General features: G+C 36.2%; 4 protein-coding genes across 4 annotated transcripts; all 4 read left to right on the top strand.

Moving 5' to 3' along the window:
* The first annotated feature begins 513 nt into the window (after positions 1 to 513).
* Positions 514 to 3,432, top strand: pvalb5 (parvalbumin 5). Its single transcript, XM_059550864.1, has 5 exons — positions 514 to 652; positions 1,169 to 1,243; positions 2,370 to 2,502; positions 2,597 to 2,706; positions 3,167 to 3,432. The coding sequence occupies exons 2-5, from the start codon at positions 1,183 to 1,185 to the stop codon at positions 3,187 to 3,189; spliced, it is 327 nt and encodes a 108-aa protein (XP_059406847.1). The 5' UTR covers positions 514 to 652; positions 1,169 to 1,182; the 3' UTR covers positions 3,190 to 3,432.
* A 1,173-nt stretch (positions 3,433 to 4,605) lies between these two features.
* On the top strand, positions 4,606 to 8,583 carry LOC132141387 (parvalbumin beta-like). The gene is made up of 5 exons (XM_059550853.1): positions 4,606 to 4,719; positions 5,096 to 5,175; positions 6,476 to 6,608; positions 6,683 to 6,792; positions 8,293 to 8,583. Exons 2-5 carry the CDS (start codon positions 5,115 to 5,117, stop codon positions 8,316 to 8,318), a joined length of 330 nt encoding a protein of 109 aa, XP_059406836.1. The 5' UTR covers positions 4,606 to 4,719; positions 5,096 to 5,114; the 3' UTR covers positions 8,319 to 8,583.
* Positions 8,584 to 10,158: 1,575 nt separating this feature from the next.
* pvalb4 (parvalbumin 4) lies at positions 10,159 to 11,802 on the top strand. The gene is made up of 5 exons (XM_059550840.1): positions 10,159 to 10,251; positions 10,667 to 10,733; positions 10,926 to 11,058; positions 11,166 to 11,275; positions 11,411 to 11,802. The coding sequence occupies exons 2-5, from the start codon at positions 10,673 to 10,675 to the stop codon at positions 11,434 to 11,436; spliced, it is 330 nt and encodes a 109-aa protein (XP_059406823.1). The 5' UTR covers positions 10,159 to 10,251; positions 10,667 to 10,672; the 3' UTR covers positions 11,437 to 11,802.
* Positions 11,803 to 14,974: 3,172 nt separating this feature from the next.
* Positions 14,975 to 17,173, top strand: LOC132110483 (parvalbumin, thymic CPV3-like). The gene is made up of 5 exons (XM_059517166.1): positions 14,975 to 15,136; positions 15,496 to 15,560; positions 16,117 to 16,249; positions 16,529 to 16,638; positions 16,891 to 17,173. The coding sequence occupies exons 2-5, from the start codon at positions 15,500 to 15,502 to the stop codon at positions 16,914 to 16,916; spliced, it is 330 nt and encodes a 109-aa protein (XP_059373149.1). The 5' UTR covers positions 14,975 to 15,136; positions 15,496 to 15,499; the 3' UTR covers positions 16,917 to 17,173.
* The last annotated feature ends 1,184 nt before the right edge of the window (positions 17,174 to 18,357 follow it).

The following is an 18,357-nucleotide window of genomic DNA, read 5'->3' as shown; positions in this document are numbered from 1 at the left end:
AAGGTGTCAATGATCATCTTTTGGACAACTGTCAAGTCAGCAGTCTTGCCCATGATTGTGTATCCTACAGAACTAGACTGTGTCACCAGGTGTCTTCAATATTGAACCTTTTCACAATATTAAAATTTTCTGATACTGAATTTGGGATTTTCCTTAGTTGTCAGTTATAATCATCAAAATTAAAATAAATAAACATTTGAAATATTTCAGTCTGTGTGTAATTAATAAATATAATACACAAGTTTCACTTTTTGAATGGATTTAGTGAAATAAATCAACTTTTGATGATATTCTAATTATATGACCAGCACCTGTATATGACTGTGATTTTTCATTGTAATCTGGTTTTGCAATTCAGCACAAACCAGAAGAAATGTCCTTCCCAGCATCATCACAGGTCTCAGTGGTGATTCATAAACATATGCAAAAATCACATCCTTTCAAACCAATAGCTATTAGAGATGATCTGCTTGCATTAACTAATGAGGAGGGAGGTGTTTTGTGGCCTCTTTGGGTTTAAGGGCACGGGTTTCACGCTCTCTGAGCACTTTATGTCCCAGAACAGCAGGAGAGGGTCTCTGTTTCTCCATTGTTCCTGAAGATACACCTGAAGAGGAGCACACATCACATCACTTCCACAGCGCGTCCAACGGTGAGTGCCTGCTTCTTAACATACTCTATACTATACAGCTAACATGAAATTAATACAGAATACAGAATTACAGAATTTTAATACAGAATTAATACAGAAGTTATTTGCATTTTCCCAAGATCAGAAGAAATTTGAGCTTAGCAGCATTTATGTTGATGTTTATACTAGTTTATTGGTGCATTCAAATTGGACAGAAAAGCTGGTAGCAATTTATTTTACAGTTCTGTTCCCCATGTACATACTATGTACTTATTATAGTAATTACAATAACTATGTAATAACTAGGTACTAACCCTGAACTTACCCCTAAACCTAACCCTACCCCATGTAGTTACCTTGTATTACCAGAACTTTCTTAGATAAATACACTGTAAGTACACTATAAGTACACGTACTGTAAAATAAAGTGCAACCGAAAAGCTTATGTGAAAATTTCCCTGTTCAGATAAAACATGCATATGCATATACTAGTATTTTATTGGATCTCTAATTGCAATTCGTATTTGTGGTACTTAGTTTTTTGAGGAAAAATGGCACTTGCAGGACACCTGAAGAAAGATGACATTGCTGCTGCCATCCAGGCTTGTCAAGGTGTGACACACACACACACACACACACACACACACACACACACACACACACACACACACACACGTACTTACACACGTTAAACATCTTTGTTATTCTCACAACAGCAACAACATAAAGAGCTGCTTTAGTTACAGCTACACACACACACACACACACACACACACATGTGCGCTCGGAGGGAGACTCCCACAGGCTGGTGAGTCCTGGGCATTGGGGATGGGTAGATCCAGGTATCCAGGCAGCCGGAGACTGGGGAGCAGCTGCCACCAGGATACCAGTGTGTTTGTGCCGAGCATCCAAACACACACACAAACTCTCCAGAAACACAGATCACAATCATACTTTAACTGTTCATCACAAATGACACAAAAATATGTCATCCAAACCAATGCAACATATCTAATATTCATTTTTTAATCACATGCACATGCAAATTACACTTTTAGAAAAAAGGGTACAAAGCGGTACCCATAAAAAGGTACTAATATGTACTTATAAATGACTAATTATTTAGCTTTAAAGAAATATGTAACATTTAGGGGAAAATGAGGTACAGAGACGTTTTTGCTTTTGTATCGTAGCGTTTATTAAAAATTATTATACAGTCATATTGAGTTAGCATTAATGCAACTAGTAGTAGTCCATTGTACATCAATGCCAAAGTCAGGCCTTTTAAAATAAAATAAAATAAAATAAATAATAATAATAATAATAAATAATAAAATAAAAACAGGCCTTAATTTAAGAGTATGAAATTTCCATACAGTTTTAACATAAACTAATAAGTGATGCATATTCATCATCAGTCAAACATACATTAAACAGGTAAGAAATTTGCAAAAAAATCATGGCATGGTTTAAAATAAAAATATTTGCATCTATTCGATTTTATTGTAAGTAATTATGCATTTTTGAACGCATTTACTCGTGCATGATCATTGTGAAAACAATTTATTCAGTTAAAAAGTATGAACAAGTTACAATATCACTGAGCAAAATGTGCTCTAGAAACAGTTTTCACTTAGAAGTTGCTTGTACATTTCGCAGCTTATTATAAAGAAATGGCATGGAATCTGAATGGAAGGAACTTTCATTCGATTTTGTTCATCATATTTTTGTCTTTCAGCCCCAGGGACTTTCAACTACCAGACGTTCTTTGAACATGTGGGCCTGATAGGTAAAGCTGCTTCAGACGGGGAGAAGGTGTTCAAGGCCCTGGACCAGGACAAGAGCGGATACATTGAAAAAGAGGAGCTGAAGTAAAGCATTCTTCAAAACTATGTTTATTCCTGGATTGTATTATTAGTATAAGTGGTTGAATTGCAGCATGCTGTTCTTTGATTGTGTCTCCAGACGCTTCCTCCAGAACTTCTGCCCGAAGGCCAGAGAGCTCACAGAGGTCGAGACCAACACTCTCCTGGCCGCTGGCGACGGTGACGGAGACGGCAAAATCGGCATGGAAGGTAAATCCAAATCAGCTCTTAGGCCCCAGGGAGCCGTACTCCTATAGAAACCAGGGCTCCTGTGTCAGCTCGAGGGACTAATCAGCTATACAAATGAGAATTAGACCAATTTTGCTTCCTTTAAAATGTACAGACGTACTAATTGTCTTGAAAGACTGGGAATTCACTCTCTCCCAGGTCAATTGAACATGTCATTCCGCCAGGGTGTTTGAGAAAATAACTTAGATTTGCATGTAAGAAGCATCCGCACTTTCATATTTACAGAAAAAATTTTTGGATTATAGTTGATTATATTATAACATTTTGGAACTCCTTTAATACTATGATAGTTTTGTCTTTGTAGAAATAACTGCACTTTTATATTCACAGAGTGTACAGAAATGTTTAAATATATCTGAACAGTATCAAATATTTAGGACAGCATTTCACTTGTTTTTCTTGCTTTTCTTCTTTTTTTCAGAATTCTGCGCCTTGCTGAAATGAAAATGAATGTCTTTGCTGACTTGAACTTCATTTCATGATTCTCCCTTATTATTTGTATGCATTAGCCTATCTGGGATTGTTTTTTTAATGTGAGTTGCTTATTAAAATATGTTTAACAAGTCTTTGTAGTAAATGTGCAAAATTGGGAATATATCAAAATTTGCTTCTGTAACTACTGATCTTGGAATATATGAAACTGCTGAATAAAATGAAGTCTCCAAATACAGGAATTCTTTTATCCAGCTTGGCCTCATGTGATCTTTTATACTTTTACAGTGTATGAAATACAGGACATGACAAAAATAAAATAAAATAAAATAAAATAAAATAAAATAAAATACATTCTTAAAAATAAAGGTGCTTCACGATGGCATAGAAGAACCTTTTTTGTTTTCATCCGAAGAATCTTTCTGTTTCACCAAAGTTTCTTTTTTTTTCTTAAAGGTGAAATAAGGTTCTTTAGATTATAAAAAGGTATGAAAGAGATGGTTCTTTAAAGAACCTTGAACTGGACGGTTCTTTGTGGAACCAAAAATGGCAAAATAAAATAAAATAAAATAATTAAAAATAAACATTTGACATAAAAACTTAATTTTAATTTTAGAAGGGAACATAAACATCCAAACAAAGGAAAAGAAAGCACTACAAACATTACAAAAAAAAAAATACAAATAATAGTCATTTAAAAATATAAAGATAAATAAGAAATAATAAAAAATATGGTTTCCAATAAAAATTTTTTTTCAAAATTGTAAATAAAACAAAGATTATCCAGGACACTGAAAATGCCATTTCTTTGTATCAATTTATGAATTATACCAGCAATTTCTTAATACAAATGATTTCAAAGTAGTTCCTGCACAATTCATTTAATGTACAATAAATATGAAGGGTGTTATGAAGCTTTCATCTTCAGACTGCGTGGAGAATGTGCTCCATGAAAATTGAATAATATGAACACTATCTCTAAATCCAGCCTGCGACATGAACGCATACTTCTGCTAAAGTTTCAGTATTGATCATAATAAGCCCCTAAGTGCGTGTGCATTTTATTCTTATGACACAATGACATGATTTACAGCCGTTTATTGCGCCACAGCGTCCAGAGTTTCTAACCTGGAAGAGAAACCCGATCCGGCTCAATCAAACAAAACACACGTTCAGTGCTACCAGATGTGTTTTCGTCCAGAAATGTCCGACTGAAGATGAAATAAAAGTAAACATCTTGTTCAAAGGTGGGAACAGACGTCTGTTAAACCCGAGCTGGCTGAGGGAGGAGGGCCTCATGATCTATAGGATCCCACACATGGTTCTGAACATGGTTTGGGAAACTAAAAATAGCCCAACTTGACTACTGGACACATTTTTTCGACCCTGTTCCTAACGTAGGACCCTCATGCAGTATCTGTTACTGAGCTTCAAATTCCTGTAAATGGGGAGGCTGAGGGTATATAAGCTGGGACCTCCAGAAGCCCGGGTCACACCTCGACTAACTCCTTCGGTTTTTCACTCGCCTTAGACAAGCGCAAGGTGAGTCCACGCAGCGGATGCATGGGGCAGCAGAGGCTCGTCCACATATTAACACTTTAGGATCACAGACAGGGCCTGTGGAATATGGTGTGTTAATGGAGAGCCTCAGGAGCATCCCGCTGTGGATGCAGAGGCTAAAAACAGGAGACCTTGGACACTAGACTCGACGCTGAGGATAACTGCTGTATATAGATGTTTAGTGCTTTAGTGTTATGTGCAAATGTTTCTGTTGCATCTGTATAAGAGGAGAATCAGGCTCTTGCTGATGGATCTGAGTCACAGGAGTCTCTGATGCCTGTGTGGATAGATGTGTGAACTTAGTTATTGATGCATTGGGTTTTGGGAGTTCTCATTCCGTATTTTGCCTGTTTTGCAGCTTAATCAGAACCAGAACAATGGCCGTTGCTGCTATGCTCGCCGCCGCTGATGTGGATGCTGCTCTCGCTGCCTGCAAGGGTAAGACATCATGTGATGATCTCATGTTACTGCTGGGTAAATACTGGATGATAACTGCCATGGAGAAGTCATTAGCAACTACATAACAGATCAGCAGTTCATGCACAGGCAAATATAAAGACATATTCATCAAATGACACTTCTGACTTTGTTAATACGTGTGAACTGAAGGTCTGTGAAGCACTGCAGAGTTTGCTAATGATTTCAAAGAGGTTCATTTGAGCTATTACTAATAACTTCACTTTAATCTAAAGATTTCATATACATGAATAAACAGACTCAGACAAAAAAAAAATAATAATAATAATGCTTAAGATATTTAATAACATTTATAAATTATGCTATGCTAGTATAGTATGAAAGTAATTTTGCAATTAAATTAAATTACATGAATATTAAATACATTTTAAATTATAATCTGATCTATTCTAATATTATATTATATTTATTAAATTAAATTAAAATCTAACACTTCAGATCTAAAGGTTTCTGATTATTTTGTTCAAATTTAACTTGTATTTTTCTTTCAAAAACTACATAATAAAATTAGATTATAACAAATATCATATATTTAAATAAATTAATTGGACAGTATTGAGAGAAACGTTTCCAGCATATAAGGAAACTCATTTATATTATATTATATTATATTATATTATATTATATTATATTATATTATATTATATTATATTATATTATATTATATTATATTATATTATATTATATTATATTATATTATATTATATTATATTATATCATATTATATTTGGGGTATTTGGAAACATAATCCAAAGACTTCTACTTAGATGCTTGAAATTTGTTTCGTAGAAATTGAGTTTTTTTTTCTTTTCAAATCAAATGGATCAAATATTAAATTACACAAGGACTCCCTTAATGCTATTTTAAAAAAAAACGGTAACCTAAAATGGTAACATCTAAACTGACTGGTTTTATCCGAGTAATAAATATGATTTAATGTTGCCAAATCAAGCAAAAACATTCATTTCTACATTCATTTATATTTTTCCATAGATGAAATCAGATAGATATAGTTTAACAATTGCAGGTCACCACATAATGATGGTTTTTATTAGTTACATTTTCGGTCAATACAGTTAAAATTTCTGTGTTTTTAATGACTGACTTTAGATTACTTCTTAAATGTGAAAAATCTAAGTAAGCTAAGTGTGTGCAAACCTTTGAGGAGTATGTAGGAGTCTCTAAAAGTGCTCATGAGCATCACAACAGAATTGGATCAAATGAAATCCGGACACGTTTCTAACCGATTTTGCACCCGCAGCTGCTGACTCCTTCGACTACAAGAGCTTCTTCGCCAAGGTCGGCCTGTCCGCCAAGTCCGCCGATGACGTCAAGAAGGCCTTCGGCATCATTGACCAGGACAACAGCGGCTTCATTGAGGAGGAGGAGCTGAAGTGAGAATCCTAATAAATCAGTATTAAAGAGCGGCGGTCGCAGGGTTAATAACAGGCCTGTGCTCTTCCTGTAGGCTGTTCCTGCAGAACTTCAAGGCTGATGCCAGGGCTCTGACCGACAAAGAGACCAAGGCCTTCTTGTCTGCTGGTGACAGTGATGGTGATGGCAAGATTGGAGCTGAAGGTACATGAACAATGCCATTTTAACACCACTTTACATCTCAGATGAGACCTAGAAAGGAAGTCAGGAAAGGAAGTCTGAGCTCCTGAGTGCTTTTCAGGCTTGGTAGAGGAGCTTGAGAAGGCTTGGATATAAAGCGTACAGTATATGACAGAGGAAATCGAAGGAAAATGGCCTGAAGTTGCCTGTGGTATTTTTTATTCATTTAGCATCTCTTCCCACGTAATATCACAGCATAACATCACTCAGAGCTCAGCAGATTTTGACAGCAGCTATTTTCTAATTTGACTCGCTCTGCCAGCATTTATACTGGCCTGTTAAAAACGGAGATTTGCATTACATTTTTTACATATATATTTTAATATTTACTAAAATATATATTTATTCCACACATGTATTTATTCCATACGTGCAATAATATTTTCAAACCAGGTGAATTTTTAAAAAAACATTTATAGATATAAATTCACACATACATGTTTTAAAATTCATTTAAATATAAATTTATTTTAAGTGCAAATAATAAAGCGAAACGTGCTTCACTGTATATGTAATTTGTACATATATATTTACACATTTATTCATATGCATATTTTATATCATTCATATGTTTACATATATAATTAAAAAATGACTTATATGTACTCATTCATATGGACATTTTACAAATGATAAATTATTAGACATTTTCCACACAATTTCTTTACAAAGAGAATTTGCAATAATATTTTCCATCCATTCTTAAAAAAATGTGAAATTAAATGGGAATTTGTAATTATATATATAATTTTTTTAGATGTTTTAATATCTACTTAAATGTATTTATTCATGTGCAAATTGTGAAATAACATTTATTATTATTGTACATGTACCACACATAAATGTATTCATTTTTCATCCAGTAATGTATATTGCAATATATTGCAATAACATGTTCAACCTTTTTAATGGATGCCACCAAGTGAATTAAAAAAATAATAATAATAATTTCCAATTCTATGTTATTTTAACTTATATATTTAATATTTACACTTTTATTCATATGCACATGTTTATATTTATTACTCACGATATTATTCATTATTATACGCTTTATAATTCTAATTTTAAGTTTTCTTTACAAGGACAATTTGCATTAACCTTGTTTAAAACCCATTCTTATGGATATTAAGACTATAACAAGTCATTCTTGCGATTTTAATAACATCTATGATAGTCCGTTAGATGACTTTACCTAGCTAAAAAGCTGACTAAAAGAATTTACAACCAAATATTACAAAAAGAAAATCACATGTAATGTAGGGCAAGTGACACTGCCATTAACCGATCCGAAACTCTCTCACCCTTCTTCTTTTTGAGCTCTGTCACTGTCATTGAAGTGCCACTGTAGTGTAGGATGACGACCAATAGTGCAGTTTCCCAACACTAATGATATTTGAAAATGTAACTGGTGATATTTGCAGAATTGCCTAACGCTAGTCTCATCTCTGTCTCATCTCACAGAGTTTGCTGCTCTTGTAAAGGCTTAAATTTTCATCTGACCAAGACCCTTCAAATATCAAGGAACCAGAACTCACAACAGCTCACACCTTTCTCAGCCGAACTCTATTTTTTATATATGATCATATTTATGACTGGCTTTGGACAGTTGACTCAGTTCTGTGTCTGGACGAGGGTACTGTTTGTGTTAGTTGGATGTTGTATTTCAAGCCCACTGGCTTGTGCACATGTACAATCTTGAATGCACTTCTGGGGAAGAGTGAAAAACGAGGAATAAATATAGTTTTGGTGTAACATGTCTTTGAAGCTGATTCTTTTTTGGTTTGGCAGGATGTCCTCCCGGGCAGCTCTTGTGATAATGCACTCATAGTCAGGGATGTCCTGCGGGCCGCTCTTGGCACGAGGTTAGCCGAGGGAAGGCCTGGAGATATGCTGAGATGCACTGGAAGGGATTTGTAGAGGATAGTTTTCACATGCCCAATTAGAGTCCATGGCAGCTTCTTGAATGCTCAGAATAGCTCATCGAACACCCAAACTAAGCACCAGCCAAGCTCAGTCGTCCAAAAAACCATTAAATGCCCAGCAATGGCCACGTCTTAATTAGAGCAACTAGCAATGCTCTTGTAATAATGTGCTGTTAACCATAATGAATCATGAATCAAACTGATGACATTCTTAATTATATGTTTAAATTCTTTAGCCTTTAGACAACTTATATAATTATACTTAATTCTAATTTAGAGTGACCATTTGTGACCAGGAATTTCAAAATGGACTAAAAATCTCATATTTCTCTCTCTGCAGTCCCCGTACATTATATGTAACTTAAGCATATTTGTATTGTTTTAACCGTTCTCTGTAGATCCCGCCTTCTTGCACATGATTGGTCGCTTATGTATAATACCTGCGTGCTATTGGTCAAACTGCTTGTCAGTCATTTTTCCATCAGAAAGTTTGAAAACAACAGGAAAACAAAGCCGAAACCCGGACATTTTAGTATACTTAAGAGTATGCGTCGAATATAAAACAATTTTCAGTTACGTTTTAGTGAAAAAGTTCATCTTTCGACGGTGTAGAAGAGTTTCTGACTGTAAAACCAGCCATAGCCGGATGAACTCTGCTGCTCTCTGCTGCTTGAACGTTGTACGCAACGGTCAGGAGTGAATTAATAATAACACGCTTTATTATATACTGTGCACATTCACAAAAGTAGCTTAAGAGAAGCGAATATGCTCCTTTTTGATAAGTTCAATGAAAAAAAGGTTCAAGCACATACTCATTTAGCAACTTTATATTAGTACAGTTCAAGATTAACATTAATCATATATTCAAGTAGTCTAATGAACATATAAATGCTGATAAATGAAGAATGGAGTAAACCAAAACTGATTTTCTTTTTTATTACCTTTTTTCTTTTCATAAAGAAAACAGCATAAAAAAAGAACATTTTTTAATGTGGTGAAATCTAAGACAGCAAAGCACAAAAAAAAAATCTCATGCAAACTATCAGTATAACTAAATGAACAAATGAAGCATTTTACATTGAAATAATAACAATTCAAGCAGTAATACAAGCAAACACAACCGCAGAGTCCATACCCAGAGCACAAACACAAATCTCCCTTTGAAAAGTGTCCCGAATGTCTCTCTTTCTTCATATAACCCAGTGAGCGAGTGTCCATAGGAACATGTCCATGCACTATCAGCAGCGTGTATTATTAGCATGCGAGTATATGATGGACTTTTTTTCAAATGCACCTTTTAAGCATCTTCGTTTTTGAAGATAAATATAGTACAGTGGGCGCATGTCAACTGGCCCCTCGGCCGGCGGGTGTCCATTACATTACGATTCATATTTGGACTGGCTGAAGGTATATAAGGGGGAGATCAGGGCCCCGGAGATCACTGCAGTTCACAGCTCGAGTCTTCTGAAACTACCTTCAGCACCAAAAGACAAAAGAGGTGAGTTTGCACGGGGAACCCAGTCTATCTCTAAAGAAGAAAAAATACAAAAACTGGACCAAGTTGGTTTCGGAGCAATCAATAATGGAAATTAAAACCTTTTGCATCCTAAATTTTCTTGTCATTTTGAGGATTTTTTATTTATTTGCAATTGTATTTTTTTTTTTTTTTTGCCTGCTGGTGGTGACACACACAACACCGGACTCTTTGGGATTTAACACCCTCGTAACTCATATCCACATTAGACATGCTTCCCCTTGCCGCAGTTTTATGGGATTCGCATGGTTGATGGCATGAAACAAATGAAATGTTATTAGATTAAGCCTTGTGTGTAGAGGAGACGAACTGGATTAAATGCATAAGAGCTTATGGAGATCAATCAATGAAAGAATGTCCTGTTTTAATATCCATTTAGCTAAAGATGGCCTTCGCCGGAGTCCTGAGCGACGCTGACATCACTGCAGCACTGGAGGCATGCAAGGGTGAGAGAACTTTAACACACAGCGCAATGCCATAGAAGAACCATTCAGTCAAAGAACCATCTTTCGCCACAAAATGGTTAACAAATGGTTCTTAATAGAACAATTTAGAAAGAAAAGGTTCTTTTATGGCATGGTGAAGCACCTTTATTTGTAAGCGTGTGTATTTATCAGGCTCCTGTGTTTCCCACGCAGCTGCTGACTCCTTCAACCACAAGACTTTCTTCGCCAAGGTCGGTCTGGCCGGCAAGTCTGCTGATGACGTGAAGAAGGCTTTCGCAATCATCGATCAGGACAAGAGTGGCTTCATTGAGGAGGATGAATTGAAGTAAGAGCGAACAAATACTTTTTTTAATACTAAAACTGGACTGATTTGGCTTTTAGACGCCATACATGAACTGTGTTCTCAGAATCTGACAAATTGTGCGTTTGCAGACTGTTCCTGCAGAACTTCAAGGCTGGTGCCAGGGCACTGACTGACGGCGAGACCAAGACTTTCCTGAAGGCTGGAGATTCTGATGGCGACGGCAAGATCGGAGTTGATGGTCAGTCGCATTCACAGAAAATATAAGAAATGCACCTCACTATGCTTTCCAATGCACTTAAAGGAAATCAATGCATACTCTTTTAATAATAAATTTAAAACTGATTTTAACATGTTGATTGTTTCTTTCTGACAGAGTTCACTGCCTTGGTTAAGGCATAAATTGCTTCTGACCAACAACACCTCTTGCTCTGAAGGAACAACTTTGCCCAAGACCTCCCATTTTCATCTTACTATAAATAATTTTTATACTCATGATGCTTATGAGAAGTTTCCTCCCATGCAGCACACTGTCAAAAACGATGACTGTGAATGTAGCGGTTGTGTCTCCTGTCTTAAATATGAACTTTGCTTACTGTAAAATCTGATGCACTTTTACGGGAACGGACGACACGAAAAGAATAAATATTCTTTTTCAATATAGACCTCTTTTCGTTTCTTATTGTAGATCTGCTGTGCACTCCAGCTGTATGCAGAACGTTTATAACCACATTTCCATTGCAGTAAAAATAAAATAAAATAAAACTATTTGGTGGATTATTTGGGGTCACTATTATTAGCCTGTTTTTTTTTTGTTTTGGTGGATCATGCATTGATTCAGTGTTACTGCAAATGTGAAATACCTTGACTCACATTTATATTCACAAATATTATAATTACTCACAAGCCAAAGCCTATCTGTTCAAATAAAATAATTGAATTGAATTTAAATAGCTGTTTTCTAGTTTTTAGATAATTTTATACTTTTATTCAGCAAGGATGCATTAAAATAGATGAAAAATGACAGTAGAGACATTTATAAGAAACTATACAAACCAACAAGCCAATATTCATCTGTTCAAAATACACAAATAAACTTCCCCCACGAGCGCATGTTTTAGCTCAACTCTTCCACTAGATGGAGTTACTTTACAATGACTGAATGGATAGTAAAAGCAGATATTTGGGAATAAGTGTACGCTTAAGATAATTATTGTAAAAACTATATTGCTCACATCAAATAAATAAATAAATAAAAAAGGCTTTTTGCATCTACACTGGAAACAGCAGCTTATACCTCTTTGTAGCCCTAAAAGGTGCATATTAGTTAGCCTATTTAGGGTAGTAATAGGCCTATGAATCTTTAAGCTACTACTATAAACCTTTTAGGGATACAGTGATGTCCCTTAAAGGGTACTGCTGTTGTACGTCCTGCTAAAATAGCAAGCTAGACTAGTTAGCCTCTGACACACTAAAAGTAGCTGAGAGCTGCCAAAAGAGACACCTTAGTAGAGCTCAATGTAGTGTAACTTAGTGCTTGCAGAGAACATATATATAAGCAAACATAAATGAATAAATGATTGCTCTGTAACTGTATGAGGTGTTGCAGGGTAAGTAGCACCTCTGTATCCGGTGTCCTTGTCAGCCTCGGGTTCTTGGGTTTCTCTGTGTAGCATCACGCTGGGTCATCCCACGCATGGAGTGTCCCAAAGCATGTCACAGCAAACGCCTCGTCCTATTGAATTTAAATGGGCCATGTGCGCCCTGCAACTCAATAGGCACGCGAGCATGCATTAACGCAGTCTTTTGTGATGCGCTCAAACATGACTGTCAATGTAAATGCTTATAGAAGTTGATACTAGCAGCTGCGCCATGTGCCAGATTGACGTACTTGCTATAATAATGACAGATGCATTAGTAAAACAAATGAAACATCCAAACATAAAATGTACTATTTACTGATCGACATGATGTAAAAGCACAGCTGATATGAAACACGCTAGATTTAAAAGTTTGGTGTCTATAAGAAGTAAAACCAACAAACAAACAATACTTTTAATTATCAAGGCTGCATTAAAACGATCGGAAATTAATGTACATTAATTCTAAACTATTAAGAAACTATTTCAAAGATTACTCACCAACAAGCTAATATTTACCTGTTCAAATAAATAAATAAGTCAGCTCTGTCAAACGTTTAATCGCGATTAATCGCATCCAAAATACAAGTTTTTGTTTACATAATATATGTGTGTTTGTATTGTGTATATTTAAGTATATATAAATACAAACACATGCATGCAAATATGAAAAAACATTATTTTTCTATATTTAATATATTTCTATATAAAAATATCTAAATGAAAATATTTTCTGATTATATACTGTCTGTGTGTATATTTATATATACATAATAAATATACACAGTACACATATATTATGTAAACAAAAACTTTTATTTTGGATGTAATTTATCGCGATTAATCGTTTGACAGCACTAAAATAAATGAATAAATATTCAAATATACCTTTTATGCGTACCAAGTATGTATTTATCTGATTAAAGTGAAAACAGTAATATTGTGAAATATTATCAGGATATTAAATAACTGTTTTATATATATAAACGTTTTAAAATGTAAATTATTTCTGTGATGCCAAGCTGCATTTTCAGCATCAGTGTCACGTGATCCTTCAGCGATCATTCTAATGTGCTGATTTGCTGCACAACAACCTTTTCTTATTATCAGTGTTGAAAACAGTCCTTTCTGCTTCATGTTTGTGTTGAAATGAAAATGTCCAGGTTTTTTGATGAATAGAAATATTTTGTAACATTATAATGTAATTTTGATCAATTTAACGCATCACTTCTAAATAAAAGTAGTCTACTGATTTCTTAGTCTACTGAAAAAAAAAACAGCAACCGTTGGCAGTTACAGTCTGAGCAGTTGGGGGTTCAGTGCCTTGCTCGAGGGCACCTCTGTCGTAGTATTGCCGTCCCGAGACTCGAACCCACAACCTAGGGTTAAGTCAAATTAATATCTGTGTCGACATATTAGACACTTTAGGAAAAACGGTCTGTATCTGTTACACACGTATGAAGGATGCACTGTCAGTAACTCCATCGCACCAATGGAAACAACACCTCAAATTAATTGTAACATGGGATTTGGTGACAAAAAAGTTAGGCAGTGTCTTTTTTGTTTTTTCTTTTCCTGCACTTGAAACCATAAAGTACTGATATATTGCACCCTCTTACATAATATATGCGTATAGCAGGTGCATTTTAAACATTGATTACAGTGTGCTATTGGGCACCAGTCAAAAGGTGACCTTGTATTCCTGAATCAGCAGAGGAAAAATGACAGCTTGCTGTTTGACTGCCTATGGAGGGTGAAATGAGAAGGATAAGCTCTCTATAACAACACAGACTATCCACAGCTATACCTATGAATTAGTTTAGCATCTGCTGACGAATGGATTACTGGGTCCCATCTGTTCAACTGTGTTAAAAACAATATATAGAGCAAGTCAGAATAAAAAAAAATCTAAAAACCAGTGCATATTATAGGACTTAAAAGAAGCAATGAATTAAAGCAAACACAAAGTGGTTTTCTAGCATCCCAGTGTGTCCCCACCTCCCAATAGAAAAGTGTTTATGTAATATTCTAATGAGGAAATTAAAATGACCTGATGTAAAGCAGAAGGGAAAGAGGGAGGGATGGACTGACCAACCTGAGGAGGATCGGATGTACGTGAGAGAGTGTGAGGGCTTTTGTGATATTTGTGTATTGTGATATAGGATGGGAGGGACATGACAGCAAAGCATTTATTACTTAATTTGCCTTTTACAAGGGCGTCACAGCTGGCCCACACACACACACACAAACACAAGTCAAACAGATATAAATAGTACAGGTTAATTAGTTAGGTGAGTAATTTGAGCCAGGCCCTGGCAGTTAGAATTTGATCCACAGACAGGTAACTCAAGAATTAGCCATTGCCACTGCCTTCAGATCTATATAAATCGCACCTGGACAGACTCGCAGTCACCGCTCAGCCTTACTTCTGTTGACTCACCTGCCGGGAGAACTTCACCGAGGTAAGTGCTGCTCTTTGCCAGCGAATCAGCCGATCTCTCTCTGCGTTTAGCAGCAGATTGCGTACTGCTTTAGGTCCGCTTTTATGAGAATTATCCTCAAATTGCATGCATACAATAATGAAAAAGGCATCTATATGAATCGTTTTATAAAATAGTACATTAAAATACATGCATATACACGTTTTATTACTGAAAAGTGCATTGAAAAAGCATGTATATATATATATATATATATATCTTAATGTATATGTATATTCTACTATATTTTGTAATTCTAATCTATCTATTATATTATATTATAGCTGCTGCCTGTGAAAATCAATGAATTATTTACAACTGTTCTTCTTTTTCTTCTCCAGGACCATGTCACTCTCATCTTTCCTTTCCGCCGATGCCATCGACAGTGCGCTCAAGGACTGTCAAGGTAGGAGACATGAGCGTGATCATAACGTGATCATGAGGTTAGGATCCTGGACATACTGTAGTAGACAGGTGCTTTGAAGGAGGTGTAAAGGAGGTCGATTTATGTGAAGGTTGAGCGTCCCTCACTGAAAACAGGAGGGGGTTTAAGATGTCATCGTCAATCCGATGCATATAATGCTGTTTTAGAAACTATGCCACGGCGCTGTATGGAGAGAACGAAGGGCTTCACTGCAAGATGAGGAGGGAGACACTGGAATACCGTCAGATCTGACAAGCATACTGAGTCCTACATGTTTCGCAGGTTCCTGTGACTCAGGTGTATGTTTTACCAACTGAAGATGGTGTTTGGAAGAACAGCGAAATGTCTTGTCTGTTTTTATGTAGTGGTTTTAAATCAAGAGGGTAGGAGACAGCAGCATGTTTGTGCCTTATCAGCATTGAAGCTGTAAATGCATTTATTTCTTATGTTTTAGTGAACGTCTGTCTTCAGCTGCTCCTTAAATTTCAGTGTCAGATTTCAAAGTCCCTTACGCTGTTTTTAATTGGTCTTCTTCCAGCTCCTGACTCCTTCAACCCCAAAAAGTTCTTCCAGCTGTGTGGTCTGACAAAGAAGAGCCCTCAGGACGTGAAGAATGTCTTTAACATCTTGGACAACGATGCCAGCGGATTCATCGAGGAGGAAGAACTCAAGTAGGAACTTTCACACGAGTCTTCATGCAAAGAGCAGATGAACTTCCTATAAACCAGATAATTGACAGGATCAGTAAAGATGAACAGACTTTTATCTTACCGGGCTGGCTTTCCAAGCACATTAATTATTAAGTATTCAGGGATTACCAATTCTGTTTCTATGCATCCTGTTGCGGCCTTTTAATTAAGAAAGACACTTTATCCTCCTGCTTTGAATGCATCCTGTCTCTGTCTGCGTACAGATATCAAGTATTTTTTCTCTTTCTGATGTCGTTCCAGGTTTTTCTTGCAGCGGTTCTCACCTGGAGCTCGTGTGCTGACCGATAAAGAGACGAAGGGTTTCCTGGCGGCAGCTGACGATGACAGCGATGGCAAGATTGGAGCAGCGGGTAATCATGGCTTTTAATATAATATTTCCGTCATTCATAATTAACACACAGTCGGTCCAGACAGTTTTGTGATGGTTTCCATTTGATTTCTAGTCATATGAATGCAGTCTGTTAATTCACATCCACATAAAGTTAGATGCAATTAGATGCTCTCATTATATTGTCATATATAAAGAGGAACTGCGGTATGTGATTGTAAGTCGTTTCTTTGAGCAGCTCATGTGAATTTATTGTGTCTCTGATCTCTTACAGAATTCCAGGCGATGGTTCTGTCCTGAATGATCAGTACACATCTCTCCCCTCTCTTGTACTCAGATTTCATTTCAATTCAGCAGTCCCCGTCACTCGATACACAGGTGTTTTTGCTCCCGGGGACCCCCTGGTCAATAGAGTCCACACAAGGCAGACGCATACTGTACACACTGCAGTTTTTATTTGATTTTTGAATAATGTAGAGGGGCGCACATGGGCACTGACCAAACGTAAAACTACCTGAAAATGATGATTGAAGTGAATAAATAAACGGCTCAAAATATTTCACATGCTGTCTGTGTTATTCTCATCGAGGTCGTGAAATATTGAAGAGGTGAACAGAGGGCCTGAACTAAACAAAGAGGTTTGATGAATGAAAACCTTGGGTAGATAAACATGAGAAAGCCACGTTGGACAAAAGTGTCCGCTAAAATGATATAAAAACAATGAAAAGGACATGAAATGGATCACAATAAAATTCTATATATATACATACACACATTTTATCTTATTATATATATTAATAATAAATTAACTAAAACAATTAATTATTCACTGCTGAAGAATTTTGTAGTAAAATGATATGCCCACATAATTCTAAAAGCTTGGAGCTTTACATTGATAATATCGGGTTTACCTTATAACGTGCCTCATTCAATATGAACAAATAATGCGCAAGGACAATGCATGAGCAAATATTATTAGGAGAACTGTGGCCGCTGTCTATCATCAGTTAGCACGCACAGTTTTGCCATTGATCTAACCAGTCTACTTAACACACATTACACATTTCCTTTACAAATGTATGACAGATAGCAATATATACAGCTGGTACTGGTTTGTGCTGCATCCTAGAAAAATATGAAAAAAAATGAACTGCCGTTACACCTTGAAGCTGATGGAGTATTTGGGGTAATGTGGCACAGTGGTTAAACTTCCAAGGAACTGACCTTTAATTGCTGGTAGTTTAAGTGTCTGCTACACGACCGTTTAACAATTGTTGGCTTCTAACCCACGTTTAGTTCGTTGCGGTCATCCGTCCTGTTGCTATCAATCGTTGGGGGAGATTTCTCGCACCACGTTCAGCCTACCGTAATCCAGCCTCTCTGGATGGATGCATTTTCTACACAAATGTATGTTTTCCAAACAGTCAGCTCCCTGTAGACTTTAATAGCTGAGAATTACACAACAGGACCTAGAATTAGAGGCAGCATGTTGACCACAAGACACCACACCCTGACATTAGCAGCCTGTGTATAAGTGCAATTCTGCTTTATGCGCACTGTGAAATATTGCCAGGATTTGACCAGTAACACTAAATACTCAATTTTGCTATACGCTTGGTCGTTTTTGTCTTAACTCAACTCAATGGTGTTTAAGAGAGAAAATGATATTGACTCTAGAGATTTCACAGTAAACTCCAGAGGACAGTGTTTTCTGTAAGAACTATTTGGTACATTGTCAATA

The sequence above is a fragment of the Carassius carassius genome, chromosome 1 (assembly GCF_963082965.1).
Source record: "Carassius carassius chromosome 1, fCarCar2.1, whole genome shotgun sequence".
Classification (NCBI taxonomy): Eukaryota; Metazoa; Chordata; class Actinopteri; order Cypriniformes; family Cyprinidae; genus Carassius; species Carassius carassius.
Note: the sequence above shows the minus strand (reverse complement) of the source record. Positions and strands in the feature narration are given on the sequence as shown.